Source organism: Protopterus annectens, chromosome 1.part0 (genome assembly GCF_019279795.1).
Source record: "Protopterus annectens isolate FY-2018-M chromosome 1.part0, PAN1.0, whole genome shotgun sequence".
Classification (NCBI taxonomy): domain Eukaryota; kingdom Metazoa; phylum Chordata; order Ceratodontiformes; family Protopteridae; genus Protopterus; species Protopterus annectens.
Window position 1 is genome coordinate 154,825,355 of NC_056725.1, and position 19,823 is coordinate 154,845,177.

At 43.9% G+C, this 19,823-nt stretch overlaps 1 protein-coding gene across 3 annotated transcripts in view; it reads right to left on the bottom strand.

Annotated features, from left to right (window-relative positions):
* Nucleotides 1-19,823, bottom strand: part of CAPNS1 (calpain small subunit 1) — an 855,931-nt gene that overhangs the window by 771,802 nt on the left and 64,306 nt on the right. For all 3 annotated transcript variants that reach the window (XM_044054119.1, XM_044054033.1, XM_044054195.1), the window contains exon 2: nt 14,947-15,038. In XM_044054119.1, the coding sequence (XP_043910054.1) occupies nt 14,947-14,996 (50 nt within the window). In that variant the 5' untranslated portion in view covers nt 14,997-15,038. The remainder of the gene's footprint in view (nt 1-14,946; nt 15,039-19,823) is intronic.

Here is a 19,823-nt window from a genome sequence, read left to right on the forward strand (position 1 = left end):
ATTTGTCGATGACTGTTTTTTGTTATGTAAAGGTACACTACTAGAACTTGAGGAATATGTGCAATACTTAAATAGTTCTACTGATTTTTTGAGATTCAAACTAGAAGCTTCTAAGGATAGTATTAACTTCCTGGATGTAACACTTTCAATAAATAACAACAAAATAACATCAAAGGTATATAGGAAAGAGGTTGACTAAGATATATAACTAAGAATAGTATGCATGCACCTCATATTTATAAAGGTGTTATGAAATCACAATTTATTAGACTGTGTAAGTTAAACACAGATGATGGTAATTTACTGAGCAAGTTAACAGCATAGCTCAAGAGTTCCAAGCAAGTGGATACCCCCTAGAACTTATTGAGCAGGAGTTAAAGTTATAATAGAAAGAGAAGGACACTATAAACCTATATTGTTAGGAGGTATGACATCTGAAAAGGATAAAGTGTATAAAGGTAAGGATTACGTAAGGTATACAACTACCTATAACCTTAATACATATAATGTGAATGCTATATTAAGGAAAAACTGGCCTATACTGTTAGCTATGCCTGAGATTCAATCTATAGCAGGAAGTAAACCTTCTTTGGCATATAGAAGTGCAGAAACTTTAAAACAAAAGCTTTGCTATAAAGATTAAGAGTAAACCTACAACTCAGAAAGAGATAGGCACAAGGAAATGTTATAATTGTTCATGCTGCAATGATTTATTTGAGGGTAGAGATTATTTTGAACATCCTACTGATGGACAGATTTATAAAATAAATACAGACTACATGTAATGTAGAAAAAATTGTTTATTTAGCATCGTGTTTAGCCTGCACTTCATTTTATGTAGGCAAAACTACTAGAAAACTCAAAGAAAGGATAATAGAACACAAGTCAGATATTAGAAGAAAGCTACAAAACTAATGCTTTAAGTAAGCACATTATGGAAGAAGGAAGTAATCATATATTCAAGTTTAGGGTATTGGCAGCAGTCAATATTAGTATAAGAAAGGGAGACATTAATAACCTCCTAGAATTAAAGGAATTGTAATGGATCATTCGGCTCCAAGCAGACGCGAGTCCAGGTTTGAATAATGCTGTGAATTTAAAACCCTTATTAGTGAAGAAGCAAAGAGAAAAATTATGAAGCTATTAGCTACAGTAAGAGGGCATTATTTTTTTTTTTTTTTTTTTATTTTATTTTTATTATCTCTTAGGTATAAGGTACACCAGAACAACCCAAAGAAATTCTGGGCAGGTTTTAACAACCTTCTGCACCCAGGTAAAACTTCCACCCCAACCCCCGAGAAACTGATAGAGAAAGGGCAGGAAGAAGTAGCCAATACCTTTAACTCCTTCACCGAGACTATCCAAACTCTAGCCAGTCAACTAACCTTCACTCCCCCATTTGCCGCTCAACCGCATGATGACACCCATACCCCTTTCAATTTAAAGCCAGTCTCTTCCTCATATACGTACCCTCTTAAAAAAACTCAAACCGACCACCCTAGCGGCTGACCACCTTCCAGCGGAATTCTTACAAATTGCGTCTGATGTAATAGCCTACCCCATATCAATCCTTATCAATAGAACTATAACTGAGACGAACATCCCCTCTATTTGGAAGATTTCTTATATCATTCCGCTTCACAAAGGAGGTACCTCCATGGAAACATCAAATTATAGACCAATAGCAATACTGTCCCCAATAGCGAAAATTATGGAAAGATGCATCCACAAACACCTTCTTCACTACCTAACCTTTAATCATCTCTTGTCCAACTCCCAGCACGGCTTTTGCCCCCACCATAGTACAACTACTGCCCTCCTTTCCTTTGTTGACTCCATCAATAACAATCATAATAACAAACTTATATCCTCTGCCCTCTTTCTGGACCTATCAAAAGCATTCGATATGGTCAATCATCAGCTCCTTCTTAACACCCTTGAAACCCTACATCTGGACACTCCAGCACTAAACTGGTTCAAGGCCTACCTCACTGGTAGGCAACAAGCTGTCCTGTGGCAAAACAGAATATCAGGACTGCTCCCTAATACCATAGGTGTTCCTCAGGGCTCGATACTGGGCCCACTTCTGTTTTCCATCTTCATAAATGACCTTCACTCAGTCATCCCTAAATCCACCTGCATCCAATATGCCGACGACTCCACCCTAATCTGCTCAGACGTCTCCCTCTCGAATCTCCAAACCATCACTCAACACTGTTTTTCTCTAGTTGAAAAATGGTTCACCGATTTGAAACTCCTACGCAACCCAACTAAAACAAAATTATTACTATTCTTCCCCAACGTCTTCTCACCCCTAGGTAAAGAACTCCCAAACACTAACATAACCTTCCTTGTTAAATCCAACAATGGGACCCTCATAACCCGTCACCAGTACCAAATTACTAGGTGTTACTATTGATCATAAGCTCAAATTCGACATACACATTACCCAAACCGTAAAGTCTGTTAACAAAAAACTAGGATCCATGTACAGAATTAAAAACTTTTTAACTCCTACTGCCAAATTAACTATTGCCCGCACCCATCTCCTCTCTACCCTCCTCTATGCTTCCCCGGTCCTCTCTTTCCTCAATAAACGTGAACTTAAACATGCTCTCTCTTGCCTACAACCACATTGCTAGATTTATAACAGGTTCCCCTTATCGAACCCAGCATTGTCTTAACCTGAGGAAACTTGGCTGGTTGGAACTGCCTAATCTTCTCAAACTTAACCAACTCACGGAAGCTTACAAAATAATCAACCATCCTGATAGAACTCCCTCACTGTGCAGCATTCTGACTCCATACACTAACCTCAATAGTCTTCGATCATCCAACAGCACCCAGATCCTAACCATTAAAGCTAAGAACTCTGGTGGGGATGCCCTCTACGCCAATTCCATAGGCAAGCCGTGGAACTCCCTGCCAAACTACCTAAGACTTACAACCTCGCACAATCAGTTCAAAAACAACCTTAAAGAATATCTCACAACACAATGGCTATGCCCATGTCGTGAACCTGACTAACTATATCTCAAACCCTCCTAGTCCCATATCTCCCTAGTCCATTTCCCTTATCCAGATCTCTAAAATCTCTCATTCCTAATAGTAATGCGGATGATTCTTGATCCAGTCTATATTCCATTAGTATATGCGAAATCAATGCTATGTATAACCTGCTATTTGTTCTTTTGTCTTATATAACATCTATGTAATTTTTTTTTTCATCCTGTAAATGTAACTTGTATTCTCTTTTTGTAACTATTTTGTAACTAGTAATTTAAACATGTACTTACCATTTTGTTTGGAGCTTTTCTCCTCGGGCCTCTACTGAAAACGGATATGTATCCAGCTAGACTAGCCCGGTTAACAAATGTAAAATAAATAAATAAAATATATGCTTAAATTTATTTGAATAATGTGAATCATGCATGTACGTGTTGTATGTATATATGTGTATATATTTTAAGCTATTTTAAGATGTATTTAAAGTGAATTTAAATTCTTTGTATGTGTATATATAAAAATTCTCATGTGTATGGGGTTGCCCTTTTAAATAATTTTAGGTTAGTGAGTGAGTGGGTTGGGCTGAAGCATTTGTTTAATTGGTTCTCCTACTTAAATGTCTCATTTCTGTTGTAAAATTATACTGATGAAGGGTGTAGACCCGAAAGCTTTATCGAATAAACTGTTTTTGGTGTAACTTAGTTTGTTACTTGAAACTGGGTACTATCACTACTGTGTTTCAACATCCCCATTTCCTTATTCTGGAGACTTGTGGATCCAGCTGCCACTTGTGGGGATCCATGAGGTTTCTGCTCAATTCATCTGCCAGAGTATTTTTCCTTCCTGGCAGGAATCGTGCCTGGAGATGTATTTGGTAAGTCAATGCTGTGTCCCACAAAGTCATGGCTAGTTTGCAAAGGGGGTAAGAATGTGTGCCCCCCCCTGCTTGTTTATATACCACATGACCGTGATGTTGCCTGTTTATCAGTAGTTGTCCTGGATGAAGTAGGTCCTTGAAGGCTGTCAGGACATTTTGAACAGCTAGCATCTCTGACTGATATGTAGATGCATTTGGTTTGAGGTCCATGTGCCTGCATGCATCTTCCTGCCATGTGGACCCCCCAGGCATAATCTGATGCATCTGTTGTTAGTGTCTGCCTGGCTGGGGGTAATGTGAATGGCTGTCCCTTGTTTTGGTGGCAAGCCTTTGCCCACCATCGAAACTCCTGTTGTAGGCAGGGAATGAGAGTAATCAGTTTCCAGGCTGTGGCAATTTTGGTACCATTGAAGTTGCCTCATATGCAGTCTTGCATATGGAATTAGTAGGATGCAGGATGCCATGAAGCCCAAAGCCTGCAGAATTTTTCTTGCAGCTAACTGGGCCTTTGTTGCTAACATTTTGAAATAGGTAGTCAAGTTGCCTTTGTCTGGCGTGAGTTAAGCCATCTGGGCAGTTGTATTTAAGCTTGCACCCAAGATTATCATCTCGAGAGGGTACTAGTTTTGATTTATTTTCGTTGACTTGTGTACCCTAGGCATGTTAGAAGTCTGTTCACAAACGCCAGATGCTGTAGAAGAATGTCCTTATTCTCTGCTTGAATTAGACAGTCGTCCAAGTAAGGATATATTTGTATTCCTCTGTCTGCAGAATGCAATTACTGGTGCCAGGCACTTTTGTTAATACCCTGGGTGCAGTAGATAAGCCAAAGGGCAGTGCAGAGAATTGGTAATGCATTGAGCCAGCCTTGAATCTGAGGTATCTTCTGCATATCTGTCTGACTGGGACATGCAGGTATGCCCTAAAGTCACAAGCAAAGCATTCTTGCCCAGCATGGGCAGAAGCTGCTGCAAAGTCAACATCTTGAATTTTGGTATATCCAGAAATGTGTTCAGAATAGTTTGATCCAGTATTGGCCTCCAGGCCTTGCCCTTTCTGGGTACCAAGAACAGTCTTGAGTAAAATCCTTGTCCCTTCTCCTACTCTGGTACTTTTTGAATGCCCCCCCCCCCATGTCCATGAGGGATAAGACTTGTTTTTGAGCCTCTGCCCAATGATTTTTTGGCAGATCTGGTCAGCCGTTTCGCAGGGTATGGAAATGGAACTTGTAGCCTTGTGACACGATATTTAGAACCCATTGTGCTGGGTTATAATGTGCCAATTTTGAGAAAAAGTGCTAATTTCCCCCCTAAGGGTGCTGCCAGGAGATAAGTGCTTGGTGCAGGCAGAGAGCAGTCATTGGGACTGTTTCCTGTATGGTTGTGACTGGTCTTCTCCAACTTTGGAGGTAGAAGCACCCCATTGCTTTAACCTGTATGAACCTTGCGCCTAGGATCTGCCTCTAGGGTGTCAGGATCTGCCCCTTTGAGGTCTGACTGACACAGGAAAGGACCAATTCTTTGTTGGCCAGTGTCTACTAAACCTAGGTGGTTGTACTTGTAAGAAATCTTTGACTGTATAGATTTAGCTTTGTCCTCCATTTTCTTTAACACCTCTTCTACCTCAACACCAAACAAAGTATGTTGTAAAGGTGCATCTAATAATTAAACTTTGACATGATCAGGCAGATTTTGTTCCTTTAACCAAGCATGCCTCCTAATGACCAGAGCCTGTAACTGCAGCCCTGCAGGAGGCCTCCAAAGAATCAAAACCACATTGCAATGTACGCTTTCCAACTTGTTCAGCTGCATGCAATAAATCCTGCATTTCCTTGTTTTCTGCACATTGAGTTTAACAACATTTTCTGTTTAAGCAATGCCATGTTGCTGATATTTGAGCATATGAAACTGACAGTTTAAGGCCCTTATAGCCTGGGTAGCAGATGTGCAACACCCCCCCTCCCATCTATCCAGTGCCCTAGAATCGGTCAGAGGGGTTAGTTTTTTTTTGCAGCGGAAGCCTCAACTCCTTTGGGACCCTGAGAAATAGTTTCTGGGTCTGCAGCAGGGTTTTTAAAAAGGAATTTGAGAGTCAGGAACCCTGTAATATCTGTCGGGCTTAACAGGAGCTGGAGGTAAGGAGTCAGGGGTAAGACTAGACTCTGAAAACACATCTGCAATGCTTAACACAGGTGGAATGGCTAGTGGCCTGTGTTGAGGTAGTAAAAGGAAATCCCGGAGCCTCTTTTTAGATTCTGAAAAATATTGGCTCTCTCAGTGGAAATGCTCCCTCATGGTAAGCAAGGTTTCCCCAAAAGAATAGTCCTCTGGAGGAGAAGCTGAAGGTGGAGATTCTTCAGCATCAGAATCCTCATGGGGGGGGGATATTCCTGATCAGAAGAAATGGAAACCATCTGAAGATTCATAGTCAGTCTCTTGCCTAGGCCTCTTAGGAGGGGGATGGGAACCCCTGATCAAGCTAATCAAGTCTTCGGCCATTTTGAGCATCTGTTTTTTGGGCATAGAGGCCTGACCACATGGCTCTTGAGTTGGTTTCTTTGCTTTAGAAGGTGCTTTAATCTTTGCCTTTGAAGCTGAATTTGGTTTAATATAAAGATGTTTAGGTCTGAATACACCCTCAGAAGCCGGTGCCTGCTCAGTGGCTCCAGACCCATCTGATGGAATAGTATCAGAGGCTCCAATACCTTGCGTTTCCAGTGGCATGGCAGACTCCACGTGGGAGTCGGTAGCGGCCTGCAACTCTAAAGTAGCGGGCGTCGGGGGCTGCGAAAGCGCCTCACTGAGAACCGGCGACTGGCTTAGGAGAAGCTTAGTTGTCGGTTTTGGGCCTCTGTTGTGTCTCTCTCCTTTTCTTTGCGTTTTTTGTGAACTCCGGTAGTCGGATGGCTATCAGATGACATTTCTGGATAATTAAATCTGCGTCCAAAATAGTTTTAAAGCAAAATCATACAGACGCTCAATAGTGCGTTGGTTAAATCTAGCACAAAACCGACAACTAGAAACATTGTGATCAGGGCCTAGGCAAGGAATACAGTAAGAATGAAAATCCTTAAGGCATTTGCTTTCCACAATAAATACAAATTTCTTTTTCTGACATCAGTATGGAGCAAGAAAAAAAGTTTCCCCAATGGGGTACATAGCTTTATTGAAGACTTCAGATCTGAAACTAAAAAATCTCAGGAGTCGGCCGACCGGCACTTACCAACTGCTTCAGGCACTGTGCGGCAAGAAAGACTGAAGAAAAAAAGCGTTGGCTACTACTTTTATACCAGACGATCTGACGTCAGGGAAGGGGTGACAGCAGCCGACGCAAGACACAGGACTTTGGAATTCAGGCCAACTGAAGGCAACCTGCCAGCAGGATTATCCAAATGTAATGACTGCAACAGTGAAACACGAAGAACATCATTTACTACCGGTGCCTGAGCCAGTGTTACAGCAACTTGTCTGTAATCAACACCAATTCTCAGAGTACGCTATAAAATGTTCCAGTTTTGGAAAACAATTCATCTTCTGTTCCTGAAAGTATCCCTCAAGTTTTAATGAAGGGCATTCCCCAGTTACTGTCCCCGTTACTAAACCCAGTATTGATCATTACATAATGAGGTCAAGTCATATCTCAAAACCTAATCCTAGAGACACAAACCTGGACATGATTGTTATGTTTTACATAACTTGTATGCATAACTGACTTGTTTTTTCATTTGCATGACAAAATAGTCACATAGGGAGGATGTAGAGTAGAGTGTGTGTGCGTTGTACCTTTAAAGCCACTGCAGCTCATTGGCACGTGCATACAAGTACCGAGCATGTGCAACCACAGTGCCATTTTGTGTAAGCAGCCAGACTGAAAGCATGTAGGTGTGTAGCAGTCATCAAGTAGTTAAAGTCAATGTCCCAGTCATCCATCCTAATGTGTTTGCATGTAATAAACATCTCAAACAAATACCCAAGCCTCATAGTCTTATTTGAGAACAGACTAGTGACAACCATCTGAAGTTGGTAGTATTGCAACAGATGTGATTTTGTTCTATATTAAATGGTACAAGACTATTCCAAAAAGTACCACTGCACTACCTCAACAGAAGGGCAGACAGAAAAAGAAATGAAAAAGGGCAGCTGATGCAGAGTTTGAATCCAGTGAATCACATTCTTCCTAGTGTGCATTACTTAAATACCTACATTACAAAGCAAGTGGAATGGAGGTTCAGCAGTATTACAAGAAACTCTAGAAAGAGCAGCCATATAGGATAAGGAGAAAGACATGGCACAAAAAGCAGTACTAAGGAAAAAGCTAAAATCAGCACAGAAAAGTTTCAAAACTTTTAGTTATGTACTTACCATAACTTCGGATGTATGGGATCCATCTCGCCTACATTCATAACTGATGGGTTCGGAGCCGATCCGTCGGCTCCGACTCTGCCACTATATACTAGAACGAAGTCTCTCATTGGCTGGGCTTCCCCTTATCCCAGAATGCACTACGCCTGCTTCCCCAGATCTTGTTTGTTCGCTTTCATACAGGTACAGAAAACACATACCAATAACTGTAACCAACTAGAGGCCTTCCAGAGGAGAGCTCAGCAAGAGCAATATTTCCTCCAAATCCAAAAGGTAGTGGGAAGGAGGGTGGGTATGTATGAACGTAGGCGAGATGGATCCCATACATCCGAAGTTATGGTAAGTACATAACTAAAAGATGTAATGGGATCCTATCTCACCTACATTCATAACTGATGGGACAGCGTCCCTAGCACCTAAATCCCGGGTGGCTCATTGGAACACACTCCTGAGAACTGCGGAACCAAATGAAGCTCTGCCTCGGGAAGCCACACCAACCTTGTAATGAGAAATGAAGGTGTGCGGAGAAGACCAAGTAGCAGCCGCACAAATATCATCTATTGAAACTTTGGAGTGAAAAGCTACAGAGGTGGCCATAGCCCTGGTAGAATGAGCTTTAAGTGGGAAAGGTAACTCTCTGCCTGACTGGGAATAAATTAGAGAGATGCAATCCTTAATCCATTTGGCTATGGTAGTTTTGGCAACTGGTAGACCTAACCTATTCTCCGCAAAGGACACAAACAGTTGGTTAGATTTTCGTGTCTAACTGGTCCTATCCAAGTAAAAACGCAGTTGCCTGTGAACATCCAACTGGTGGAAGTTATATTCTGCTCTATTAGAAAAATTTGGAAAGAAAACGGGGAGCTCCAATGATTGCTGAATGCACAAAGGGGATGCTACCTTAGGCAAAAAGGATGGATTCAATCTGAGGGAAACTCTGTCTTTATGAAAAATCAAATAAGGAGGAGTAGAAGAGAGCCTGAAGCTCTGAAACCCGCTTAGCAGAAGTTACTGCCACTAGAAATGCGGTTTTCAATGACAGAAATTTTATATCACAAGTGGCTGCCGACTCAAAGGGATGGGCAGTTAAGGAGGCTAGAACCAAATTTAAGTCCCAAGGGGGCACAGGATGAGCCATAGGAGGCCTGAGGAGCCAGGCTCCTTTAAGAAAGGACTTGCAAAGTCAGTTAGCCATTAAGGAAGGCTCTATGGAAACATGAAAATTAGATATAGCCGCCAGTTGAACTTTAATTGTGGAGACTGAAGAGCCTGAATGAAACAATGAAGCTAGAAATTCCAAGACCTGCGGAACTGGAGCCGTAAGAGGGTCAATGCCTCACTGCTGGGCCCAAAAGGCAAACCTTTTCTATTTGCTGGAATACAGCTTAACGGTGGACGGCTTGTGGGAAGAAGACAAAATGTACATCACTTCTGGAGAAAGAGAGTTCTCTCTAACTAGGGATGGAAGTGGAGTAACCAAGCAGCCAGTCGCAATGACCGGAGGGACGGATGAGAGTGCCCCGACTGATTAGACAACAGGTCCGGCACTGGGTCCAGAATCCAAGGGCCCTGTACCGCATACTTCTGAAGGAATGGGAACCAAACCTGACGGTGCCAATGAGGGGCGACCAAAATCATGTGGCTCCCTACATGAAGAGCCTTCTGAATCACCCTCGGGAGAAGGGGGATCAGGGGGAAGGCATAAAGCAGACCCGGGGGCCAACTGTGGGCTAGAGCGTCCCTGGGGGACTGCCCCTGGGAGGGAGTCAGAGTGAAGAACTCTCTGCACTTCGCATTGTTGGGGCTGGCAAACAAGTCGCAACAAGGGAAACCCCATTTGGCGAAGATCTGTGCAGCCACCCTGTTGAGGGACCACTCGTGGGGCAACAGGGGAGTCCTGCTGAGCCTGTCTGCAATCACATTGGCTTTCCCCGGAATGTGCGTGGCTACTAAGAAACGTCGAGTAGCTATGGCCCAGCGCCATACTCTCATGGCCTCTCTGCAAAGGGGGTAGGACCTGGTTCCGCCCTGCTTGTTTGTGTGCCAAACTACCAACATGCTGTCGGATAGAATCGCAATAGTACCTTGGGGGAGAGCATGATGAAGTGCTTGCAAAATCAGAAACACCGCTCACATTTCCAGGATATTGATGTGAAGGTGCGCTTCGCAATCTTGCCAAGTGCCTTGGACAGACCTGTCCAGATAATGACCCCCCCACGCCCTATCTGGGAGGCATCCGTGGTCACTGTGGCAACAGGGGGCTGAAGGGCGAAAGGACGTCCCCGGTCCAGGTTGGACTGACGCAGCCACCAATGGAGGTCTCGACGACAACTGTCTGTAATCAGAACTAGGTGGTTCAGGGGAAGCCATTGCAGCACCCGCATGTTCAGCCTGGCTAACGGTACTAAGAGGATAGTTGCAGCCATCGTGCCCAATAACTGAAGAATCTGTCTGGCAGGAACTCGAAATTTGGGTAACAAATTTAGAATCTGAGATTGTAGAACCCGAATTCTTTCTGATGGCAAAAATGCCCGCATCCTTTTTGTGTCTAACTCTGCGCCTATAAAGGTGATACGCTGAGATGGCCACAGCACAGATTTTTCCCAATTGAAAGGGATTCCCAGCGAGAGACCCAAAGTTACTGTGGCCATCAGTGCTCGAATCAGTACATGCTCGGAGGTGGCAGTGAGGAGCCAGTCATCGAGATAGGGAAACGCTTGGAATCCCAGACTTCTCAGGTGAGCTGTCACCACTGCCAGACACTTGGTAAACACCCTGGGGGCTGTGGTGAGACCAAAGGGCAGTGCACGAAACTGGAAATGACTGGTTCCTAGGCGGAAGCATAAATGACTCCTGGACTCTTGACGTATCAAATGTGATAGTAAGCGTCCTTGAGGTCTATGGAGCACATCCAGACATTCTCCTCCAATAACGGGAGAATGGACTGAAAGGTGACCATCCGGAACTTGGACTTCTTCAGAAAACAATTTAATGAGCTTAGGTCCAAAATGGGCCTTACGTCCCCTGTCTTTTTTGGCACCAAAAATAATCTTGAGTAAGTTCCTGATTCGATCTGGTCGGTGGGGACGGGCTGGATGACCCCTTTGCTTAGCATCTTTGAAACTTCTACGGCTGCTAGATCCCGTTGACTGGGTGGCACGTCCGGGATTCTCCTTGTAGGAGGGGGGGGCTTGAAAAAGGGGATGAGGTAGCCTCCGGTTACAATGCGAAGCACCCACTGATCCTTGGTTATAGATTCCCAGGCCTGTGGGTGTTCACAAAACGACCCCCGACTGGCTCCGGAGAAGCACAGCTGGGCCACATCCTAGGGATGTTGAGGATAGGAGGAACCACGAAAGGAATCGCAGTCTCCAGAGTTACGGGGGCCTCTGCCACCTCTAGGGCGGCATCTTCCTGAACCCCCCCCCCCCGCCTCTGGAAGGGGATCACTCGGTGGAGTAGAGAAGAACTTTTGGGATTTTCTGAACCACATTTTCCCTCCTCTCTGGGCCTTGGGGTAAGGCCTAGAGGGAGCGGAAAAATGGGCCCCAATGGCAGTCAAGGTTTTGCCCTCCAGCTCGCACCGAGTAAGTGTATCCTTCACCTTTGTTCCAAACAAAGAAGACCCATCAAAGGGGGCATCGGCGAAGGAAGACTTAAAGGCCTCCGCGAGTGGAGTTACGCTTGTGTCCAAAGAGCCACTCCTGTGCCTGCTGCTCTACTCGCCCCTTCGGCTGCATAGGAAATTAGCCTCATGGACGAGTTAACAATAGAGGATAGGGTAGTCATCTGGGCGCTTACGGTCTGGGCTAACACCTCAGGAAGATTACCCGCAAGAGACTAACTCCTTGAGGAGGTCCCTTTGGAGCTTTGTAAAATGACAGATAGTTCAGCGGCCACAAGGTAAAGGTCGCTGAAGAAAGGATACGCTTCCCGTACCTATCCATGCTCCTAGAATCCTTATTAGAAGGATGAATAGACGAAGCCTCTGCCACGTCCTGCTGAGTGGCAGATGCAACACCCTTAGTGAGGAATTCCTTCTGTGGAGGGGCTGAAAAACGTATTAGGTCTAGCAGGCACAGGTTCCACTGTATCAGGATGTTCCCACACCCTCAGAGAGATTAGATCTAATAACTCGAAGGGTGGAGACACCCAGGAGGAGGAGGGCTGGGCTGGGCCCCGAAGGCCTTGAGGAAGACAGACTCCTCAGCGGTAGGGGCTTTGGATTGCTAATCGCCTCTCTGTCTCAAGATAAAGGATGTCTGAGAAGGGGACGTCAGAGGATGATTTTGGGGACCCCTCCGCATTATCGAGGTCAGTGTCTGAAGTGACGGACTCATCTTGGGAATCAACGTGCTTCCTCTTGCACAGTTTCTTCCTTGGGGGTTCATCCGAAGCAGATTCAGAAGGACCCCCCAGAAGGGGAACACTCTAAGGGGGTATCCTCAGGCCCCGGGGCCCAACTGTCATGGGAAAGAATGTCTCCAGAGGCACCAGTACCCAAAACTTGGGACTGTGAGGTAGAAACCTGCTGAACCAGCAAGGCCATGGCCAGCGCACTCCTCATGGCCTCAAAAGCAGGACCTCCAGACTCTGCAGAGGGCACTTGCTGAGACCATGGCGGTACCGGGAATACCTGCGGCCGATGCTCCGAGGGGAAGACTGGGCATCGAAGAGGCGAGCTCCACAGTGTTGCCCTTGGCCCCCGAGGAAGACCCGGTACCAAACCCTGACACCGAGGACAGGGTAGGAATGAAGGTCGGAGCAGAGAAACTCAGAGGGAGTCCCTGCTCCGACTGGACGATTCTGCTGCATTCTACCAGCACTGACTCCAACAGCTCCAAGGGGGTCGGAGGAGGAATCAAATGCAGGGAATGGGGAATCGGCTCCGAAGCTGAGTGGGCTGGAGCCGAAATCATTTTAGTAAAAACTGGGGACTGGAACAGCCTCTGGATAACCCTATCCAAATCCGAATCAGACAACCTAAAGGATTTGGAGGAAATAGACTTGGGCCAAGAAGACTTCTGCCTCGGCTCCGATAAAACAGGTGATCGGCTCCGAAAGGGTTCCAACACTATCGGACCCAAGACCGGAACCATTTGTAAAGGTGTCTGCGCCGAAGGCGGCTCCGGGGCCGAGGGGGAAGAGTCTTGAGCTGCACACCTCCAACGGCTCCGAGACCAAAGGAGCCGAAGTAGGTGATTGGCCTCTCGATGCACTAACCTGCGGCTCCGAAACCAATGGAGCTGAGGAAAGAAGCACAGAGGCAGACTCTTCAGCCATCGGCTCCGAAGCCATTTGAGCAGAGGAAGAAGTCGATCCATGTTTCTTAGATGTCGGGTCTGACGGACTGGTCGGCGCCGACTATCTCTTCTTTTTAGAAGCTGGGGATGAAGCCAACGCTTCTTCAAATGAAAGCTTAATGAGACCTCTATCAGCTTGTTTTTTCTTTCCTGAAGGACCCTGGAAGAAAAAGCGTGACAAACACTGCAAGTATCCTGAAGATGTTTAGGCCCTAAACAGTACACGCAGTAGACATTTTATAATTACATTTAGCACATTTTTTAAAACCTGATTTCTGCTCCTTAGACATTCTGAACACAGTAGAAACAGGTAACAGATAACCAGAATACACAGAAGTAAACTAATATATATATGGGCTAAAGCCCTCTAACTTAAAACGGGCTTAGCCCGATACAACAGGTAAAACAAGAAATAAACAAGAAACTATTTCAGTCAAGAAAAATAACCACACAATAAGGGCAAAGGCCCTCTAACTTAAACGGGCCTTGCCCAGTACACTAGAAGTGCGAAAAATATAAAAAAATAATTTTTCACAAAAACTGACCACAAACGCTCACAAAGCTGTTAAAACAGCTGTTTGTTCAAAAGCTGACAGAAACCCTAGCCAAAAAGACCAAAAAGATCAAGAAAATACACTTGGCTCCAGCCAAGTCGAGACCACGTCCAGCTTGAAAAGCGGCAAACGAGATCTGGGGAAGCAGGCGTAGTGCATTCTGGGATAAGGGGAAGCCCAGCCAATGAGAGACTTCGTTCTAGTATATAGTGGCAGAGTCGGAGCTGACGGATCGGCTCCGAACCCATCAGTTATGAATGTAGGCGAGATAGGATCCCATTACATCCACTGTTAGTCAGATATGAATGTCAACTTAGTGCCACATGAAATGTTCAAAATTCCTACAAAGGAGCCAACTTGTGTTTCTGGAATACAACCAAATAGCTCACTAATGATAGAGAAATGGTGGAGTTACTATCTGCAAAGTGATCAGGTACAGAAAAATAAATGAGTAAACCAAGAGGAGGGTCAAGGAACTTGTTAGCACAAAAGCACTGAAGAAAACATCAAAAAAAAAAAAAGACACCTTCGAAAACAGAGAAATGTCATAAGTAGGAACAAGAAAAGTAATAAAATTGACATAATTCCTTCTGAAATGAGCAAAAATAGGAGAAAATTTTTGGTTAAAAATCCAAAAACCTAAAGTATCACTGTAGAGGAACAGAGTTGTGTCATGTAAAAAAACAACATTTAAAAAGAAAACATGCAAGGAAGGAAGACAAAGGCATAATGATTCAGAAGTGTGAAGCTCCAGCCCAATGGGCTACATATTTCCACCTCTTAAAAAAAAACACATACGATTTTAATACATACACAAAATGTAAACAGAGATTTTGAATACTAACCCTATGATGTTCAGGGCCTGCTTTGCGAATGGACCTTGGAACATGAACATCTTTGCTTATTTTGGAATAATATGGAAGTTGAAAGACAGCACCTGAAAAGAAAAATATATGTTACAAGCAAATAGTTATCCAGGCTGTAATAAGTTTGAAAAACGAGAAGCATCACCATCCTACACAGTATAGGTAAGTGTCTAGAAAAGTCTGGGTGGCAGCCAAGGAGCTACACACTGTCCCACTACAAGATTTAGTCAGTACTCCTTATCCCAAAAGTACTACATACTTTGCTTTCTATTCCTTCATCCTCTACATACAGGCATTAAAACAGGTACCCAAACTGCACAAGTCAATTCAATCAGCAGCACTATTTCTGTGTTAGTTACGAGTCCCTGAAGTGGGACGAATAGCAAGAGGAATAATTAGCAGGTGTACTTTTACAATTGTTGGGGTCGACAGTAAAGTGGTACGCAGCCACAGATGTCTGTGTGGAAAGCTGCTCTAATATGATCCACAAAAATGAAATAAATACTCAAAGATGGTCTACAGAAGATAAAAATGAGACTATTAGACAAAGGCTCACCCAAGCTAGATCATTAATTTCACTTTTTTTTTTTTTTTTTTAAAATCACATTATACAAAATCGGCCTGTTAACAGTCTTGTACTGATCAGATTTAAGTTTCAACTCCTAAAAAGGCAAAAAGGAAGCCTGTCCAGAGAAACAAAGCCAAGAACAGCACCAGAACCTTTAGTCACGATTTAATGAAATGTAAAACTCCAGTACATCCACCATGAACGCTCCACAGTACGATTTTGTTTATAAAGAAGTGTTTTTGGTGGATGTACTGGAGTTATACATTTCAATAAAGAGTGACTAATGGTTCTGGTGCAGTTCTTGGCTTTGTTTCGCTGGACAGGCTTCTTTTTTTGGTTTTATTGGTTGGAGTTGAAGTTGCTGTGAATTGGTGTTTGTGTTCTAAGTTTTAACTCCCCCTGTGCACTACCATCTTACTGGGAGCCAAGACCCAGCAGATCCAACAAGCTTGATAAGAGCACTTAAAGTTACCAGTTAAACTACCAAAACCACCACCACCACTTCATTTTAAGAGTACATTCTTCAAACTCAAACCATGTTTTTTGCATCAGTGATGCAAAACATACACTGTAAAATGACACTGTTTATTCTTGTTTGTGACTGCAGTAAATAAATGTGCTGCCATTTTTAAAATTACTCTAATGTATACTTTTCATTGGAGCTATTTCTATAACCCCAAACAATGGTCCAGGTGAGAAGGTACTCTACCCTGGTAATACACAAGGCACTCTCCCAGAAACACATCTTTAACAAAATAAAACCACCCTACACTCTTCAGTGTATTTTGCCACATTTGTGTGTGCAAATCTGTAACCAATTACAGAAGTAAAACATTACCTTTGAAAATGATGCAAAAAATGAATGCATCCCTGACAAAATGACATTGAATTCAATGTATAGGAAAACTGAAATAAATGCTTCGTCATATCCTCTTAGAAAACAAACTTAATATACTAAATAAATCTTCACAGTTCCAATTGTAAACGTAATAAATCCAATACGCAGTTTGAATGACAATAAAACTCAATCTTGAGGTCTATAAAGTTTTGTGAATGAAAGCGCTTACTGTTTTTTTGTTTTAATATTGAGTGTTTTATTGTCATTCGAACTGCGTATTGGATTTATTAAACTTAATATACTATTTCATTTTATAGAAAGTACAGTTTTGTACCTACCATAAGTGTAGATGCCCGATAGGTATGCATCTGCAGTCATCACATATGGGTTGTCCTGCCTCAGGCAGCCCTTCGGTCGGCCGGATTCCAAAGTCTGGGTCCGGCGTCGGCTGATGTCGCTCATTCCCAGACGTCAGAGCGCCTGGGGTATAAAAGCATCAGCAGACGCCATCTTCCTCAGTTTTTCTTGCCCCAGATGCCTGGTGCCCTCTAAGGAAGCCTAAATTTGGAGGGATGCATTTAAAAATCCAAACATGCACAGTAATATAAAAACAAATACACCATAATAGATCCCCCCAGCTAGGTATATGAGGGGAAGTACGCATGAAATAGCACAGAGGGGAAGAAGGGAGGGTAAACCTGACTGCAGATGCATACCTATCGGACATCTACATTTATGTTGGGTACAAAACTGTACTATGTCCTTCAAGGATGCATCTGCAGTCATCACATATGGGTAGAATACCATAGCCAATCTGGGGGTGGCGGTACTAAGTAAAGGATGGTGTAGCTAAAATACCCTGCAGGACTGCTGTAGCAAAGCCTGCTCTGGATCTGGAATATAATTGTAAATTGTAATGCTTGGCAAATGTATGCACGGAGCTCCATCTGGCAGCTTCTAAAATGTCCTTGGTAGCCACCCCTCTTAAGGCTGTGGAGGTGGCTGTTGCTCTCGTGGAATGAGGTCTAATGTTAGCTGGTAGTCTTTCCATGAAAGGAGTAACAAAAGCGAATGCAATTTCCTATCCATTTTGAAATTGTCTGTTTGGAAATTGCTTTACCTTGTGTACCAGCAGCATATGCTACCAACAGCTGGTCAGTTTTTCTGTAATTTTTAGTTCTGTCCAGGTAGTAGCGCAACTGTGTATGTCCAGGGTGTGCAGAAGTTTCTCCCCTTTGTTTTGTGGATTTGGAAAGAAGGTAGGCAAGTGAATAGCTTGGTTTAAAGAAACCCTGGATACCACCTTTGGCATAAATGTAGGATTGGTTCTCAATGAAACGCTGTCCTGATGAAAAATAAGGAATGGCTGTACTGCCATCAGGGCCTGTAACTCAGATACTCTTCTTGCTGAGGTTATAGCCAGAAGGAAGGCAGTCATCCATGAAAGGTGCTGTAGATCTGCAGATGCTGCTGGTTCAAATGGAGGCAGCGTTAGTTTTTCCAACACGAAGTTAAGGTCCCAAGCAGGTAGAGGTGGTCTCCTTGGAGGTTTGATGTTTTTGATTCCTCTTAGAAACTGTCTTAGTAGAGGATGGGAGAAGACAGGTGGATCAGTATTGTACTCTGCTGAAATTGCTGAAGCATGAATTTTTATGGAAGAAGACACAGACCATCGTGGAACATTTCTGCCAAATATTCCAGGATATGTGCCATGCTCATTACTGTCGCATCTAGGCCCTTTGTGGAGGTCCAAATGAGAAATATTTTCCATTTTGCTGAATATGCCTTTCTTGTGGAAGGGCGGCGAGCTTCCATGATTATATCCTTCAATCTCTGGGATAGCTTAACGTGAGGAGTTAAGGTATTTTCCAGGCTGTTGGTTGCAAGGTTTTCAGGTTGGAATGCAGAGTTTTGTAATTGTGCTGTGTCGGTAATAGTGGCCATAGAGGAAGAGGCCATGGTTTCGTACGTGACATGCTCTTTAGCAGTGGGTACCAGTGCTGTCTTGGCCAGTCCGGCGCTATCAGGATCACTTTTAGCTGCTCTGTCCTGATCTTCAGCAACACCTTGGTCATTAAATGGAAGAGGTGGAAATGCATAAACGTTTAGATTTCTCCAACTGAAAGAGAAAGCGTCCACTTTCCACGCTTGTGGGTGGTATGTCCTTGAGCAGAATGTCTTCAGTTGATTGTGAGGGGAGGCAAACAGATCTATGTCCGGCCTCCCTGGAGAAAAATGTCTGGGTGCAGCATCCATTCGTGCGCATCCATGATATTTCTGCTTAAGCTGTCCGCCAGTATATTGTCTTTCCCTGGCACAAACTGGGCTTGCAGCTGTATATTGAGTTTCAAGGAAAGATCCCATAGATTCATTGCCAGTCTGCAAAGAGGGTAGGAATGGGTGCCTCCTTGCTTATGTACCACATAACTGTGGTGTTGTCTGTCCTTAGTAGGTGGCCTTGATGCAGAAAGTTTAAGGCCTCGATTGCATGCATCACTGCTAGCATTTTTTTGATGTGCATGCGTAGCTCCTTTTGTGACCACTGTCCTTTAATATCTCAGCCGTCCATGTGTGCTCCCCAACCTAGGTCTGAAGCGTCCGTTGTAATATAGTTTGGGTGGCTTTTGGCTTTGTGAAGGGTAACCCCCCGTTGGACTGGCTGTCCTGAGCCCACCACAGAAATTCCTTTTGAAGGCATGGAATGAGTGGGATCAAAGTTTCTAAAGCTGTGACTGAGTCCATAAACTCCTTGGGTACCACTATTTTTCTCATATGCAGCCTTGCTTGTGGGATCAAAAGAATGCAGGATGCCATGTAACCCAGGGCCTGCAGGATTTTCCTTGCAGTCAGCAGAGTTTGTCTTGTCAGATTCTTGAAGTAATCCGGTAGTTGTCTTTGTTTTTCTTCTGTGAGATGCACCATTTGGGTGGTTGTGTCTAGATCCGCACCCAGGAAGGTTATTCTTTGGGATGGAACAAGTCTTGATTTGTGCATGTTGACTGTATATCCCAAGGCCTGCAGAAGATTGATGGCATAATTTAAGTCCTTTACCAATGTTTGTTGGCTGTCTGCTTGTATAAGGCAGTCGTCCAGGTATGGGTATATTTGTATCCCCTGAAGTCTGCAGTGTGCAATTACTGATGCCAGGCATTTCGTGAATACTCTGGGCGCAGTAGATAAGCCAAAGGGCAATGCTGAGAATTGATAATGCTCTGACCCTGCAAGAAATCTGAGGCGGCTTCTGCAACTTTGTCTGATAGGGACATGCAGGTATGCCTCCTTGAGGTCTAGAGTCACCAGCCAAGACCCCTTGCCCAGCATGGGAAGGAGTTGCTGTAGAGTCAGCATTTTGAATTTTGGCACAATGAGATAAGTATTCAGCGCGGACACGTCGAGAATAGGTCTCCATTGATTTTCTTTTCTTGGAACAAGGAATAGTCTGGAGTAAAA